The following is a 14,108-nucleotide window of genomic DNA, read 5'->3' as shown; positions in this document are numbered from 1 at the left end:
AGAGCCACCTTTCGATTCTACAGCCTGGCTAGTTTGATACAAAAGTAGGTGTAAGCCTCCAGGGAATTCAGACTTGCCCTCTCTTTCTTGGAGCTTGCAGCAACTAGTGGAACTAGATGCAAGCACTCATGGCTGCTGGGGCAGTGGCTTCAGAATGGGGTGATGTGCTTCGTCAGGATCCCACAAGGCATAGAATGGCGAGGGTGGAATACAAGTGATGGTGAAATGCCAGTTCCCAGACCCCAAGCGCTTTGCAGGTTCGGTGCAGTAGTTAGACTGCTATGTGAGCTGATCAGTCTGCATCAAGCTTCAGAAAACTAGCTTCCTCAGCACTTTGTATACTGCTCTGTTTCACTTGGTGAGATTTAGTTCCTCTCAGTGCTGGCTTTCCAGGTCTCCTCTACATACAAGGGGGTATTGCCCCCACCCCCCCAAAAAAACACCAGAATCATAGCTCAGCTGGAAAGTGCTTTCGTAGTACACATTTTCCCTCTAGGCAACCATGGAGCACCTCCCTCTGAGTGATAGTGCACCCAGTGACAACATCTGGGAAGGTTCTCTCTGGTCCCAGTGAATTTTTTGTAAAAGCTGTTTTACTCAAAGCATATTTTTTGTGATGGCTGATTTAAGAGAACAGCGTGTGGCTGTGAAATTTTGTTAACTCCTCAAGACAAATGCCGCAAAAACTCTTGTGATGTTGAACACCAGTGGTTTTCTCATTTCAAAAAAGGTGAGACGTGGATTGATGACAAATACCCGTCTGGGCACCCATCAACCTCCTTAAAGGACAAAAATGTCAACAAAATCCATGCAGTTTTGCTTGAAGACCAATGAGGACCGTTGAGGAGATAGGGAAGTGATCTGGACTATCTTGGAGCTCAGTTCAGAAAAATTTAATGGAAGACTTGGGAATGAGAAGGGTCGCTGTGAAATTTGTGCCTTGGGTTCTGACTGACCAGCAAAAAGAGCACTGAGTAGAAGCATGTTGTTCTTTAGATGAATAGCCTGAAGTGACCTGGGTGAGGAGACATGCTGTTCTTACAACCCCAAAAATAAATATCAGTCAAGCCAGTGGGAGATGCCATCATCACCTTGCCCCCCACCCAAAAAAAGCTTGCCAAGTGAAATGAAAGATTGAGATGATGCTCATTTGTTTTTGATATGAGGGGCGGGGGTTAGGGCATTTGGAGTTCATTCCACTAGGTGAGATTGTTAATCAAGTTATTTAGAGATTCGAAAAGATTGTGTAACAGGATATGACTCAAAAGGCCTGGCTTGTGGTTTTGCCACCACAACAATGCACCTGCTCATGCAGCCATCTCAGTGTGCCAGTTTTAGGCAAAACAAAAAAAGACCCAGCATGCCTCTCTGGTCCCATGCACCTCACTCACCTGACCTTGCTCTGTGTGACTTCTTTTTGTTTCCATGAATGAAGAGGGACATAAATAGATAGCCATTTGATGACTTAGAAGAGGTGAAGGAAAAATGAGGGAGGTGCTGTCAGCTATCCAAACAGAGGAGTTTGAAAATACATAGCTTTGGCGGGGGAAAGATTGTTTTTTGGGGGGTGGGCAGGAGCCCCTCTTTGGTTCTCGTCATCCAGTAATAGTTTGGGGTTGAGCTGGGGTTGAGCGTGCCTCTGTAGGGAGCTAGGGTTCTCCAGAGTGTGTGCTGTGTGCATGGTTTTCAACCCCGGTGGTCGTGCCCTCAGGTGACACTTGGCAAGGGTTCGATACATTTCTGGCTGCTACAACTTGTTTTTAGTTTGGTTTTTTTTTGGGGGGGGGGCGGTTATCAGTTATGTGTAGGCTGAACCACTCCGATGTTTCCTGAGAAAGAGTTCTGCGCTCAAGTGCAGTGAGACATAGTAGATGCACGAAGTTCATGAGGGGGACACATGGACAGATGAGTGGCGGGAGGACAGGCCATCGGGATATTGAGCCGGTCAAGTGGGGCGTGAGTGAGAGACATACCGCCCCGCGCACACACATGCACACGCACACACGTAGGCACGCAGCCTTGCTTCAGTCGGTGTTGCTTGTGTGTGTGTGTGTGTGTGTGTGTGTGTGTGTGTTGGGGAGGAACTAAAGTACCTCTGGAAGCTTTCCCTGGCCCCCCTCTGGGGTGGCCTCATCTTAGCTGAGGAGCCCTCCCCTGGGACATTCTGGATGGGTGTTCCTGAGGGATGCTGTTAGAGCTCCCCTCAAGTGTCCGTCAGCCTCTCCGTGAGTGCCTCCCCCCCAATGTCTACTTTCCCTTGAATCGCCTGCTCTTAATTGGAAGGAGTCAGAACCAACCTTGATGTTAATTCTGCTGTTACCACGGAGAGTGCCATCAGCAGAGGTTGAACAAACTCAAACACTGGCAGGGCAGGGTGACTGCGGGCGTGCTGGGCGCCTGAGTGCTGGCTGTCTCACAGAGATAAGCAGCTGCGCGGCTGCCTCTGAACCGGACAGGCAGGCGGGTTCGGCTCCCCAGGCGGCCTTGGAAGCGGAGTCTTTTTCCAGGGCAGCCGCATGGGCTGTGTGAGCGCCGGAGCAAAGATAAACAGCCCCCTCCTTCTCTTTATTGAAGCTTAATAGGAAAATGGAACTGTCACCATTTCCAATACACCATTATTTTAATTTAGAAAAATGATGACAAGTGGCCACCTCCTGGTACACAGTTGTTGAGGAGCAACTCTGCTGGGGCAGTCTTGAACATTCTGTTCTGTCCTAGCTGGGCGCTCTGTGACACCCGCAACCTTGTCAGTGGGTTCCACAGGCGCCCATTCCCTCCTGATCAAGTCTGGCCCCTGGAAGGACGAAGATAAGCCAGGTTTCAAGGTGTGTGAGACCAGACAGTCTCAAGCCAGGAAGTTAGAAGGGCAGAGTGCTGGTGGTCTAAGTAGGATACTACAAGATGTATGTTTCTCATGTAGAAGAATAATCGTGTGTGTGTGAATATGAAATTAAAGTCCTCAATGCTTCTGTCACCAGGTTTTGTCGGATGACTGTTTTGTCCTATAATATCAGGGAAGGTCAGCTCACAGATACTAAGAAGCACCCCTTTTATTATGAGGGAGTAAGAGCCCAGTTAGAGGAAGGAGCCCGGGGACTCCAGGGGCAGAGCAGGGCCTGGGGTTCAAGCCGCTGGGCTCTCACCAGCTGCGCCTGGCATCCAGGCAGCAAGGGCTGGTCAACCGTTCTTTCAAGGCTTAACTTGGAGATCTGGGAGAGAGCTAAGGCTTTCTACTCTGTCAAGAGTTACCCACAAGTCACTGTGAGTCAAAATCACTGGATTGCAGAGAATTTGTTTGTTGTTCAGAACTCTGAGCGCCGCCACAACAGGCATTAGAGATGACAAACCTGAAGTCATGGAGGAGTGAGCGATGCCGAAGGAGTCGTCACTTCCAGACATTCTGCTGACTTCCAGGCACTAACCTCAGAGTCCATGGGATTAGGATTCTTCAGTCAAATCCCAAATTGTTCCATCCCACAGGTAGTCAGAGCTGTGCTCAGTGAACCCAGGAGAACCAGGAGCATGCTGGGTACTGGGAGCTTTGCACCATCTAGCAGCACATCTGGTTACACACAGCCACGCAGTGACCATGCTGCACCAAGGGGACTTCAGTCCCACCTGTGGTTCCGTTTTCAGCCAAACAACAGACAGGTGACATTGGCATTCGGGAGGCAAGCACACTTTAGGACAACGAGCCATTTGGGATCAAAAGGGCAGCATTTACCCAAGGACCAGTGAACTCACAAGGTTTAGGAGGGGAGGAGGAATGGAAATGGAAACACGGGGAGGGGGAAGTAGGGTGGATGGTGGTACATCGAGGACATCGAAATCAATGGGATGAAACAAAATGTGTATGAATTAGAGAAACCCCTTGGGAACAAGAATGGGAGTAGCAATGCCATGAAGGTAGGGGAAAGGTAGGGGGAGAAAGGGGAAACTGATCACAATGATCAGCATATGAACATTCCCAGCCCCAGGGTAACGAACAATAGAAATGGGTGAAGGGAGACAGTGGATGGTGTAAGGTATGAAAATAATATTTTATAATTTATCCAGGGTCACAAGGGACAAAAAATGAGGCGCTGATACCAAGGGCTCAAGTAGAAAGAAAATGTTTGAAAAGGATGATGGCAACAAAGTACAAATGTGCTTGACACAATGGATGTATGGATTGTGATAAGAGCTGTAAGAGCCCCCAATAAAATGAAAAAGAAAATAAACACCTGACAATAGGTTCTGTAAACCTTCACCCAACACATAATGCAAAGTTTATCACTAAAAGGGGGAAAGCTCACTTAAGGAGGATCATTTTAATGGAGGGGACACTTTGGAGAGCTACTGTCTTGGAAGCTACGGCTATTGTGGTGGTAATTGGGGTCCCTTTAATTCATTGCCCCAAATTCAGTTAACATTGACCCAGAAAATAGACTAATGCATTGACTTCCTTCAGTAGTACTAGGATCTAGGGTACAAATCAAGCTGTCACAATTCTATCTTGAGCTCTTGCCAGATGCCTACTGGCAGTTTGAGACTCCCCTAGCCTTTCAACTTCGGTGGGCTGGGTGAATTCTCTTTCCCAAACCCCATCAGAAGTCCAGTTATGATGCCATATGCTTCTATTTGACTGTGGCAGATGGGCAGCACTGATGAGATAAGTCTGATATATATATGACATATATATACATATATATATGACAAGTCTGATACACACACAGGCTTTTCTCTTGGTTAGTCGGGGCGGTTAACCTATAGCCCCAAACAAAGGTGTGATGTGGGTGGACAGGAGAGATGTAATTCCCAAGGAGAATCTAAAGAAGGGGTATGCTGGAGGACAAAAATCACAGATACTTCCTGGACACAAAGTCTGAGAGGGGCTGGTGGGGGCGGGCAGGGCCAACCCACCCTTCTCTCTGCAGATAAGTGCTGCCCAATAACTGTCGCTGTCCGGTGGACATGCTCTTCACTCAGTAGTGTCACACGCAGGAGCCACTAGCTGCAGGTGACCCTTGGGTGGTTGACATGTGGCTGGTGTGGCTGAGGAACTGGATTTTGATTGTCGGGAGTTCCCATGACCTGTCTCTGTAAGTAGCTCCGTGGGGTTAAGGGCTACCATCTTGGACAGCGCAGTTCCTGATTGAGAGGCACCCCCCAGAGATGGTGCCCTGGGAAGGTGAGCAAATTAGACATCGCAGCAAGGGCAGGGGGATATACAGGAGGAATGGGCCTTGTGAGAGGCCCTCCATTTGTGACATGAATTGGAAACTGTTGAAGGAATCTTGTTATTTTTTTCCCATCTAACATATGGATTTGATGCGTACCAGGAAGAAAATGCAATCTCAGCAGATCCTGTTATCGTGGGAGTAGCGGGGAACCCCGGGTCACGGGTTTTGTTGGTCTGTGTCTGTAAGTGTCCAAAAATGAAAGCAACTCCTTTCTGGAAGCGGCTTTTTGCACCCGACACCACCACACACGGATTAAAGGAAATTAAATGGGATTTCAGTATTATATTTTAGAAAATCTTTTGTAAACGGTGTGACTGTACTTTTTAATCCAGGCAAAATCAAAGCCCCAAAGCCAGCCCACACCCAGGGGCCGGCTTTCTATTGAACAAGCACCCGGTGTTGGCTGTGAGGAAAAAACAGCTGTCTCAGGCCCAGGGAGCGCCGACCACCAGAGGCTGATGCGGCCCCGGCTGGCCTTCCGGGGCTGGCCAGGCACTAATGGACCCTCCGCTTTGTCGTTTCAGCACTTTCGGGAGCACCTGGACAAGCTGTATGCACAAGGGATCGGGATGCTGGATATAGCTCTCAATGAAGCCTTCAATGTCCTCGGTGATGTAAGCTCCTCCTGGCCGTGCTGTCCTCTGCCCCCCCACCCTGGGGCCCAAGCTGTGTGGGATCTGTGTCTGGGCTTGGGTGGACAGGGTCAGGCTATTTAGTCATCAGAGTCGGCCGAGAAACCAGGAGCCGCCTGGTGGGCTCCAACCAGCCCCAACTGGGTAGAGGCCATGAAATCCAGTCAGGGGACTCAGCTCTAGGCTCACAGACCACGGGGCCATCTGTGTCCCCAATAATGAGACACCTGTGACACAGATGCCTTCTCTCCTTTCTGGAGGAAGGCTTGCTCCAGTCACTCCCCCGTGTGTCCCATGGAGCCTTCCTCTGTGGTAATATTCCAAGGAAAGAGGGCTCTACTGCCTGATATGTCTGAGGGCTCGACTTCTGGCACCTACCCCTCTCCTGCCTTGACATTCCACACACACCAGCAAGCATGCTCTGGCCCAGAGACGCTGCAGGAAGGAGCAGCACTGAACCTGCTTTAATCTCATTCTCACCCTTTTCGATTGGAGCCGCATTTCCAAGTAACCTACTGCCATTGAGTCGATTCCCACGTACCGTGACCCTACATAAAGTTTCCAAGAGTGTCAATCTGTCCAGCAGCAGACAGCCTCCGCTTTCTCCCACAAGGAGGCCGGTGGGTTTGGACAGCCAGCCTGGGGGTTAGCCACCCCGGAACCAGGCCACAGCATCCTCACTGGGGCTCCTTCCTGTTTCCTGGGGTGCCCGTGAACATCCAGCAGCCCACCTTCTAGAATCGTGGGCAAGCATGTCTTCCCCCAATCCCCTTGTCTAGTTGGAGCAACAAGCGCCTTGCGTTTCCTGTCGCCCTGGCCAGAGGAGTTGGACAAGTAAGGATTGTCTTCATTGTTTCCGGTTCTGTATCATTTCTGTAGCTGGTTCCTGGCACACTCTCTAACATCAAGAACAGGGGAGGCAGCAGGAAGCAGAATAGACAGGCCCTCGTGCTGCTGGGACCAAACACAGCCTGCCCCCTGCTGTTGTCGATAAAGTTTTATCAGCTCGCTGCATCCATCCATGGACACATGGTGTGTGGCTGTCTTTGGCCGAGTTGAGAGGCGGGGGACAAAGGTGACGTGGAAAGTCAGGGGTATTTCCTGTTAGACTCCTTACAGAGGAAACCGCTAACCCGAGTTCCAGAGGGAAGGCTGGAGGCCGTGCTGGCCCCGGGGCAGGTCTCGCCGGTGTGCGCAGTGGCACGGGTGCTGGGTGCTGAGTGCAGCGGGAGGGGCTGCCTCGTGTTGTGGGGTCAGGGGGGCTCTTCTGAGGAGGGCTCCGTGGAGCAGAGGCCTGAGCAGTGGGCAGCCATGATGGTGCCTTGGAGAAGATAGTCCCGCAAAGGGAAGCAGCAAGTGCAAGGCCCGGGAAAGGGGGTTTGGTTGTGTGCAATACACCAAGCAGGCGGCTAGAATAAGAACAGCACAGGGACGAGAGAGTGGACGGAGATGGCGTCACGGAGGTCAGGGAGCCAGATCATGTGAGGCTTCTGGGCTCCCCTGAGGCTGTCGGCTCCTGCTCCGGAGGCGCCTGCACGAAGAATGGGAGTGTTTTGCTGGCTGCTGTTGCGTTGAGAAGCAACTGTAGAGGGGCCAGGCCCAGAGCAGGGAAGTCATTCTGTTATGTCCTTGAGAGACACCAATGGCTTAGACCAGGGCAAGAGTCCAGATGCTCAGAGCAGAATACTAGAAAATGCTGTAGGTGTGTTAGGTGGAAGGTGTTGGATGCAGGGGGTTGATGCACAGGCACTGGGAAAGCTGAGGAACTAAATGGGGGTGTGAAACCATCCACCGCTTAGCAGCACCAGACATGGTGCCTCTCTCAAGCAGGAGGGGCCAGAGGAGAAGGGAGGCGTTCCCAGAGTCTGGTGGCTCTGCCATCCAGAGGGGGAGAGTCCTGGGAGCTGGAGCAGCAGGGGAAACACACCTCCCTCCAGAAAACACCCTAGTGCAGAGCAGAGAGGAGGAGGAACAGCTCCCTCCTCGCTCACATCAGCATTTCCTCCTGGATGGACCTTAACAAAACCAAGGGGGAGCCCGACACTGAGGTTTGCAGGGAAAGGGGACTGAGATGGATCTGAAGGCGAAGGCAAGCTGACATGGAGAGGCCTGGCATCCAAGCCTAGGCCTTGGGCATGAGCTGGAGCTACCAGCTAGAGGTTCTGGGGGCGAACCTTGATTCCTGCCGAGGCTGTTGTGCAGGCCGGCAGCTGCTCCATGCACACGCACACACCGAGGCTCGCACAGGGAGCCCTTCACTCTAGTCTTGCATGCAGCAGTCAGTTCTGCCTGACTGCCATGCAGCAGTGTTTTCCACGCGCCCCACTGGCCTCTCCAGCTCAAGGCTGGCTCTCATTTCTAGACTCTCTGCTGTCACTTTCTTTGGCACAGAGATGGTCACTCGGTCTCACTGCCCCAACTGCAAAGGAGAAGAGAAGCTAAGGAGTAATTGCCCTTGCCAAGTCCGCTTGCCTAATCCGAGCAGGGGCCGTTCACCCTCCCCTGGCCGCCAGGGGCCTGTGGGCTCTGGGCTCCATGAGACGGATGGGACTCTCCATGAGATGAATGGACCCAGTTGCTGTCATAGCGGGCTCGGGAGGACTAGTGACTATGCAGATGGCGATGACCAGACAGGCCATGTCTTGTTCTGCCTCAGAGCTGGCTTGGTGGTCACTTCTCCCGAGGGGGGGGGGGGGTGTACTCGCGCCAGGGCCTCGACTCTCAGAGAAATGACCCACCCCCAGTAGATATATGTTGTCTTCTTGGTGCTTTTCTGTGAGGAGTGTTGTTTGCACCAGTAAACTGTCCACAAATCCCCCTGCCTGGCGTCCCCTGTAAGGAACCTTCCAGAGTGTGTGCCGAATGCAGAGCTCAGGAAACCCAACACAGGAGCAAGCGTGGCTGTTACAAAATGGCCCTGCTGGAGACTGGCTGTCTCCTGGCCCGTCTTCCCCCAAGGCACTTTGATCCCTGGAGAGAAACATCTCCATCCACGCTCTCGCCATGTGCTCGTCACCAGCCAAGCCATTGCAGGAACACACAGAAGATGGTTGTTCTCCCCCGAAAATGAAGGCTCCTCTGTCCTCCACTCCCTCCGTGAGATGCTGGAGCGATAGCCCTCTCTTCCCGTGCAGCTGCCTGCCACTCCAAGCCTGTCAGGGAGCCACAGCTCTTTCTCCCAGCGCCTTCGCCCCCACCGCATGCCCAGAGTATTGAAATTCTGGTGATGCCTGGAAGTCGGGATGGTTCAGAGGGCGCTATCATTAAATGTGGGTAATTCTGTTTTTGTAATTACCTGCATTTCCATTTCAGTATTTGCTCAAATGCCTTGAAGGATTGCAGTTTTTGAAGCGAACTGCTTTGAAAGAAACAATCCAGTAAACTTGTCGGCCCTTTCTAGCGGTGGAGCTCTCTGTATCCCTGCAATCCTGGGAGGGCAGAGCTTGTTGGCTACAGTAGTTAGCAGCTACCTTGTCATGTGACAAGTGCAATGATCTTTTTTGGCGATGGATGTGATCTTTGCAGTGATTACCTTTTAAAATTTTTTCTTAGCCAATTAAATAAAATTTGGTGACATTTCAAAGACTGTTAATCAGGACCAAATGCTCTAAATGTCAGGATGCATTGAAATCTTCCCCTGCTACCTGATGAATCACGGAGTTACTGGTAGCTCATCACCAGGCCCTGGTCATTGTGATTATTATGGAAAATGTTTTCATCACTCCTTGCGCAATAAAAATCATATATTTTTTAAGTTCTAGACAAAAGTGAAGAGAAGAGATATTACTCATCAAAGCATTTGAATTTAATTGCATTCTTTGAAATTCTCCACCTGCAGGCTGCTACAGAGAATTCTAGGGATCCAGCCAGGGAGGGAAGTGGGGTTTTAAAATAAACAGCTCCAGGCAACCCTCTTTGTCATCTGCAGACTCAGACATCTTCATTAGCCTCTCTTCTCTTCTGTTGTTTGGGAGATCTCCAGGATGTTTCCCCAGGGATTGTGGGAACTCAGTCCCGGGGTCTCCTGGTCTGCCCCTTCTCAGCTTCCTGTGACCTGGGCCAGTTTTAGTTGGGCCTTGCTTCTGAGCTGCTGGGAAGGCTGCGTGGAGTGCTGGCTCCTTCAATCTGCTGCCAGGACCGGACTGTTCCCGTCCTCTGTGCCGTCCATTGGTGCTCTGCTCAGCCGCGATGGAGTCCTCCGAATGTCCTAGGACAGAAAGGCTCCCTGTGTGATCTTGACTGAGATTCTGAGAGGGTCGACGATAAAGAGCCCTGGTGGCAATGTCTGGGAAGCCCTGGGTTCTGCCTGCCAGTCTAGAGGCCCAAACCTACACGCTGCTCCAAAGGAGGAAGTTCTACAGCCTCACAAACCAGATAGAGGAGTGTCAGGGTCAGGGTCAGGGTCAACTCTGAGCATTGGGTTTGGTTTGGGCTCAGTGTGGCGGGGGTGATGGTTCACTTGAGATCTAGAAAGGACCCTAGTTTTGTAGTTGTCATTGTTGTTGGGTGCCATGGAGTGAGTCCCCCTCCAAGCTGCCTTGTTCAGACCAACCAAGTATCCCTCCCTCCGAGGTCATGCTCACAGTGGGGTGGCGGCTATGCACGGTGTGCGTCACCGTAGTCGAAGATCGCTCCATAGGACAAGCTCAGCATTTTGAGATCAGGGCCCCAGAGTCTGAGGGAGTCAATTGTCCTTTGCCATCTTCTATTGGAGAGTTGATGGGCCTTCCAGAAAGTCCTGGACTAGGCCATTCAGTTAGTTCTGCACCACGTGCATCCTCCTGGGCACACGTTTTCCTATGCTGGAGCGCTGTGCAGGTGAAGACAGCAGCAGAGTCGAGCCCTGTGGGAAGTTGTGCAAGGCACTGGCTTTGTCGTTGTTAGGTGCCATCATCAGGTGACAGGGGAATCCTGGGCACTTTTTAGGGCATCACACTTAAGGATGGCCATGTGAACCTGGGACCCTGGGTGGGGTGGAAGGAGTGAAGCGACGGGAGAGATGAATGGATGATACAGAGTCGCAGCTGGTGGAGCAGGGGAGAGCGTGCTTGGCTGTTGGCAGGTCGGCCGTGTGAATCCACCGGCTGCTCCTTGGGAGAAGGGCAAGTCTGCAGCCAGCAGGGTCCAGCTCAGGACGGTGCAGGAGGCAGTTGGGCTGACCTGTGGGGTTGCAGTGAGGTGGGACTGACTCAAGGGCGATAGGTTTGGTTCGGTGTTTCTTTGCATATTCAAGAACCTTCGGAGCATGAGCGAGTGGAATAGCCTGTGCTGGATGGAAGAGTGGATTCTAGAGCTGGACTGCTGCTCTCAGTCCCAGCTAAGTCAGAGAGTCGACGTGGAGCCTTCAGCCAACGATCTCCTCTCTGTGTGCCTCATTTTCCCTCTGATCAGTGAGGACAAGGACAGTGCCCACCTCGGAGGCTGGCACGCTCCCTGTTCTCACGAGGAGCCTCGCACAGAGGAGCATATGGTGATTGGCACTGTATCAGTCACGTAGTAGCTCCCATATTCTGAATGAAGAAATAGAGGCACAGGAAAGAGAACTGACCCCAAACACACAGCGGTGGGGTTCAGACGGGATGGGCTACTTCCTACTATCATAGGGTGCTCATGACGCTTTGTGCTAACTGCACCTTTTCTCCACTATGGCCACCCGATCACAGTAACCACCCACACCTTCTATCCATCCAACCTGTTAGTCTTGCTCATCCCTCAACTGACTGGTCCCTTCCACCTCTGTAGTGGAATTCTCAGTACACAGACACTGGGCATAAACTTTAACCTGAGTTCTTCATAAGCCCTCCAGTTCACCCCTGGCCAGCCACTGAGCCAAAGGCGCCCTCCAGCCTCCCCGTTGTCGAAGTTAGCAGAGTGAACATGCTGAGAACATGGTGTTCAGGACTTTTTAGCTTGGTCACTCCGGCTTGCTTTTCCTCAGACGCTCACCTCTTCCAAGGACTATTCAAATGCCTTCATTTAGGGAGCTCTTTCTGGCCTGTCAGTGACTAAGCACTGGGTTGCTGATGGACAGGTGAGTGGCTGCCTTCGTGGGAGAAAGACCTGGTGGCCCGTGCCCATAAAGATCCAACCCACTGCCACGGAGCCACTCCACAGTCTGGAAAGCCCATGGAGCAGTTTGGCTCTGTTGTGTGGCGTCACCACCGTTGTCTGTCTCCTGTGTGGAGGCTGGTGGCGTAGTGCTTACATCTTGTGCTGTAACTACGAGGTGGGAAGTTAGAAACCACCAGCCGCTCCTTGGGAGGAAGACGGGGCTCACTGCTTCCATAAAGAGCTCCAGTCTCCGAACCCCCGAGGGGCAGTTCTGCGCTGTGCATTGGGATGGACTCCCTGGCCGTGAGTTTTGGTTTTCCCTGCTTTCTTTTTCCTACTTAGCACTAGGCCTAGTCAACACCCAGCCAGCATTCACTTCTTCCTGTACAACTCCTCAAATCGATGGCCCACTCCATGTGGGAGGGGAAGTGAGCACTGGGGATGCAGTAGAAGAAGCATCAAGCTGCTCACCCTGAGATAGACGGTTCAAACCCACCAGCTGCTGAGTAGGAGAAAGGGGAGGCTGCCTGCTCCCTTACAGATTTATGGTTCTGGAAACGCTACAGAGCCTTTCTGCTCTGCCTTCCAGGGCCACCGTGAGTGCAAACCAACTCCATGGCAGCAGGTGTGTTTTCTTCTTGTTCTGTTTTTTGCGAGAAGGAATTTCTGTTTCAATAAATGTGTCCGTAAGTGTGGACACATGTAGCAGAGGGAGCTCTGTCTATTTACGGATGGGAGAGGCGGGTGTGTGTTTTCCATACCTCAGCACTGCCCTGCGATGGCAGCGTTTTTCAAGGACAAAGTGAGTTTTCAGTCTCATTCATGGTTGGGGCTAATGAGTTCATCCATTCATTAGTTACTAGCTTTCATTAAGGAAAGGAAGAGCATGCAGCTGAGGCATGCATACTTGGATCATTCTACCTAACACCAACAGAGCTGGGAGTGTGTCCACCAGTGCAGAGTTGTGCATGCCATTGAGCTCACCCACGTGCTGCTGATAACACCCTTCAAGCACACCCAAAGGTGGGGGCGGGAGGCAGCTCCTCATCCGAGTTGGCATGTTGCTAGAGCTCAATTCACCTTTGTTTCATTGGATGGTGTAGTATATGCACGTCAGACCACTCAGTCCAGCGTCACTGAGACGTTGAAGGACATCGCTCCTCAGTTATCCCGCTGCGCTGAGATTGTACCCGTGAAAAGTTACCGTCCCAGCCCCTTTTGTCAGAAGCACCGTCCGATTAGGAGAGGTTGAGCCCAAGGACCTGACTCCCCACCCCAGGTGCGATTTGGAGAAATTCTTGTGTGGCCTGCTTTGAGCGGGCATGTGCCAGGACAGATAGGGCGACCCATGCACAGGGCAAGGGTACCTACTGGATAGATAGGTGCCGGTGTGTGGTACAGAGAGGGGCTTTGTGGCATAGTCTGAGAGACTCCTGGAGCTGAAGGCCTCGTGCCCCGGAGCCCTGCGATGGCACAGAGCTGTATGTTGTGTATGTAATTGTGGATGTCTGTCTCCCGCAGTTCAACCACACAGGGCAGGGAAGCATCTGCAGCCAGGCGATCATGCTCGTCACCGATGGGGCAGTGGACACCTACGATACCATCTTTTCCAAATATAATTGGCCCGACCGAAAGGTACGTTGATGCCAGCGCTGGCCGGGCAGTGCAGCGGAGCTCGGGAAATCTTGCGTTTGAAGCCTCCAGCTGATCCACAGATAAGTGCCTTGTGTTGACTTAATTCCATAATGGCCTCTGGTTTGTCAGCCTTGTGTTTTCTGGTTGACCAAAACCAAAGGCGGGGGCTTTTCTTGTTTCCCGTCGGTAGCGTCTTTGGAGGCGGGAGAAACCCATGAAGATGTGTGTAGCCATGCGTGTGGTGAGTGGCAAGTGTGCCTGGTCTGGACAGGACAGCAGTCCTCCTTTTGCTGCTCAGTGGCCCTGCACCAAAAGGATGGTGAAGATGCACACTGCCCCCACAGCCACCTCTCCACATTTCTACAGCCCCTCACAGTGCTGCATCCCCTGCCCCGAGAACGTAAATGTGCCTGGCCCTTGTTCTAATACTGTCCTTGCTTTGCAAGATGGCAGTGATTCAGTGAGCTCGCCTTTGAAACCCAACAGCAGATAATAATAGCGTTGGTACCTTTGGGGTGCCTTAACCTAGAGTCTCCCTTTCACCAAGCTTTTGTTGCTTTTGTTGTTC

At 51.9% G+C, this 14,108-nt stretch overlaps 1 protein-coding gene across 1 annotated transcript in view; it reads left to right on the top strand.

Annotated features, from left to right (window-relative positions):
* Nucleotides 1-14,108, top strand: part of CACNA2D3 (calcium voltage-gated channel auxiliary subunit alpha2delta 3) — a 978,241-nt gene that overhangs the window by 512,006 nt on the left and 452,127 nt on the right. Inside the window, exons 10-11 of the mRNA XM_075550920.1 lie at nucleotides 5,747-5,836; nucleotides 13,427-13,540. Coding sequence (XP_075407035.1) covers nucleotides 5,747-5,836; nucleotides 13,427-13,540 — 204 coding nt within the window. The remainder of the gene's footprint in view (nucleotides 1-5,746; nucleotides 5,837-13,426; nucleotides 13,541-14,108) is intronic.

The sequence above is a fragment of the Tenrec ecaudatus genome, chromosome 5, assembly GCF_050624435.1.
Source record: "Tenrec ecaudatus isolate mTenEca1 chromosome 5, mTenEca1.hap1, whole genome shotgun sequence".
In the NCBI taxonomy this organism is placed as follows: Eukaryota; Metazoa; Chordata; class Mammalia; order Afrosoricida; family Tenrecidae; genus Tenrec; species Tenrec ecaudatus.
The sequence above is the reverse complement of the archived record's forward strand: the minus strand, read 5'-3'. Positions and strand labels throughout refer to the sequence as shown.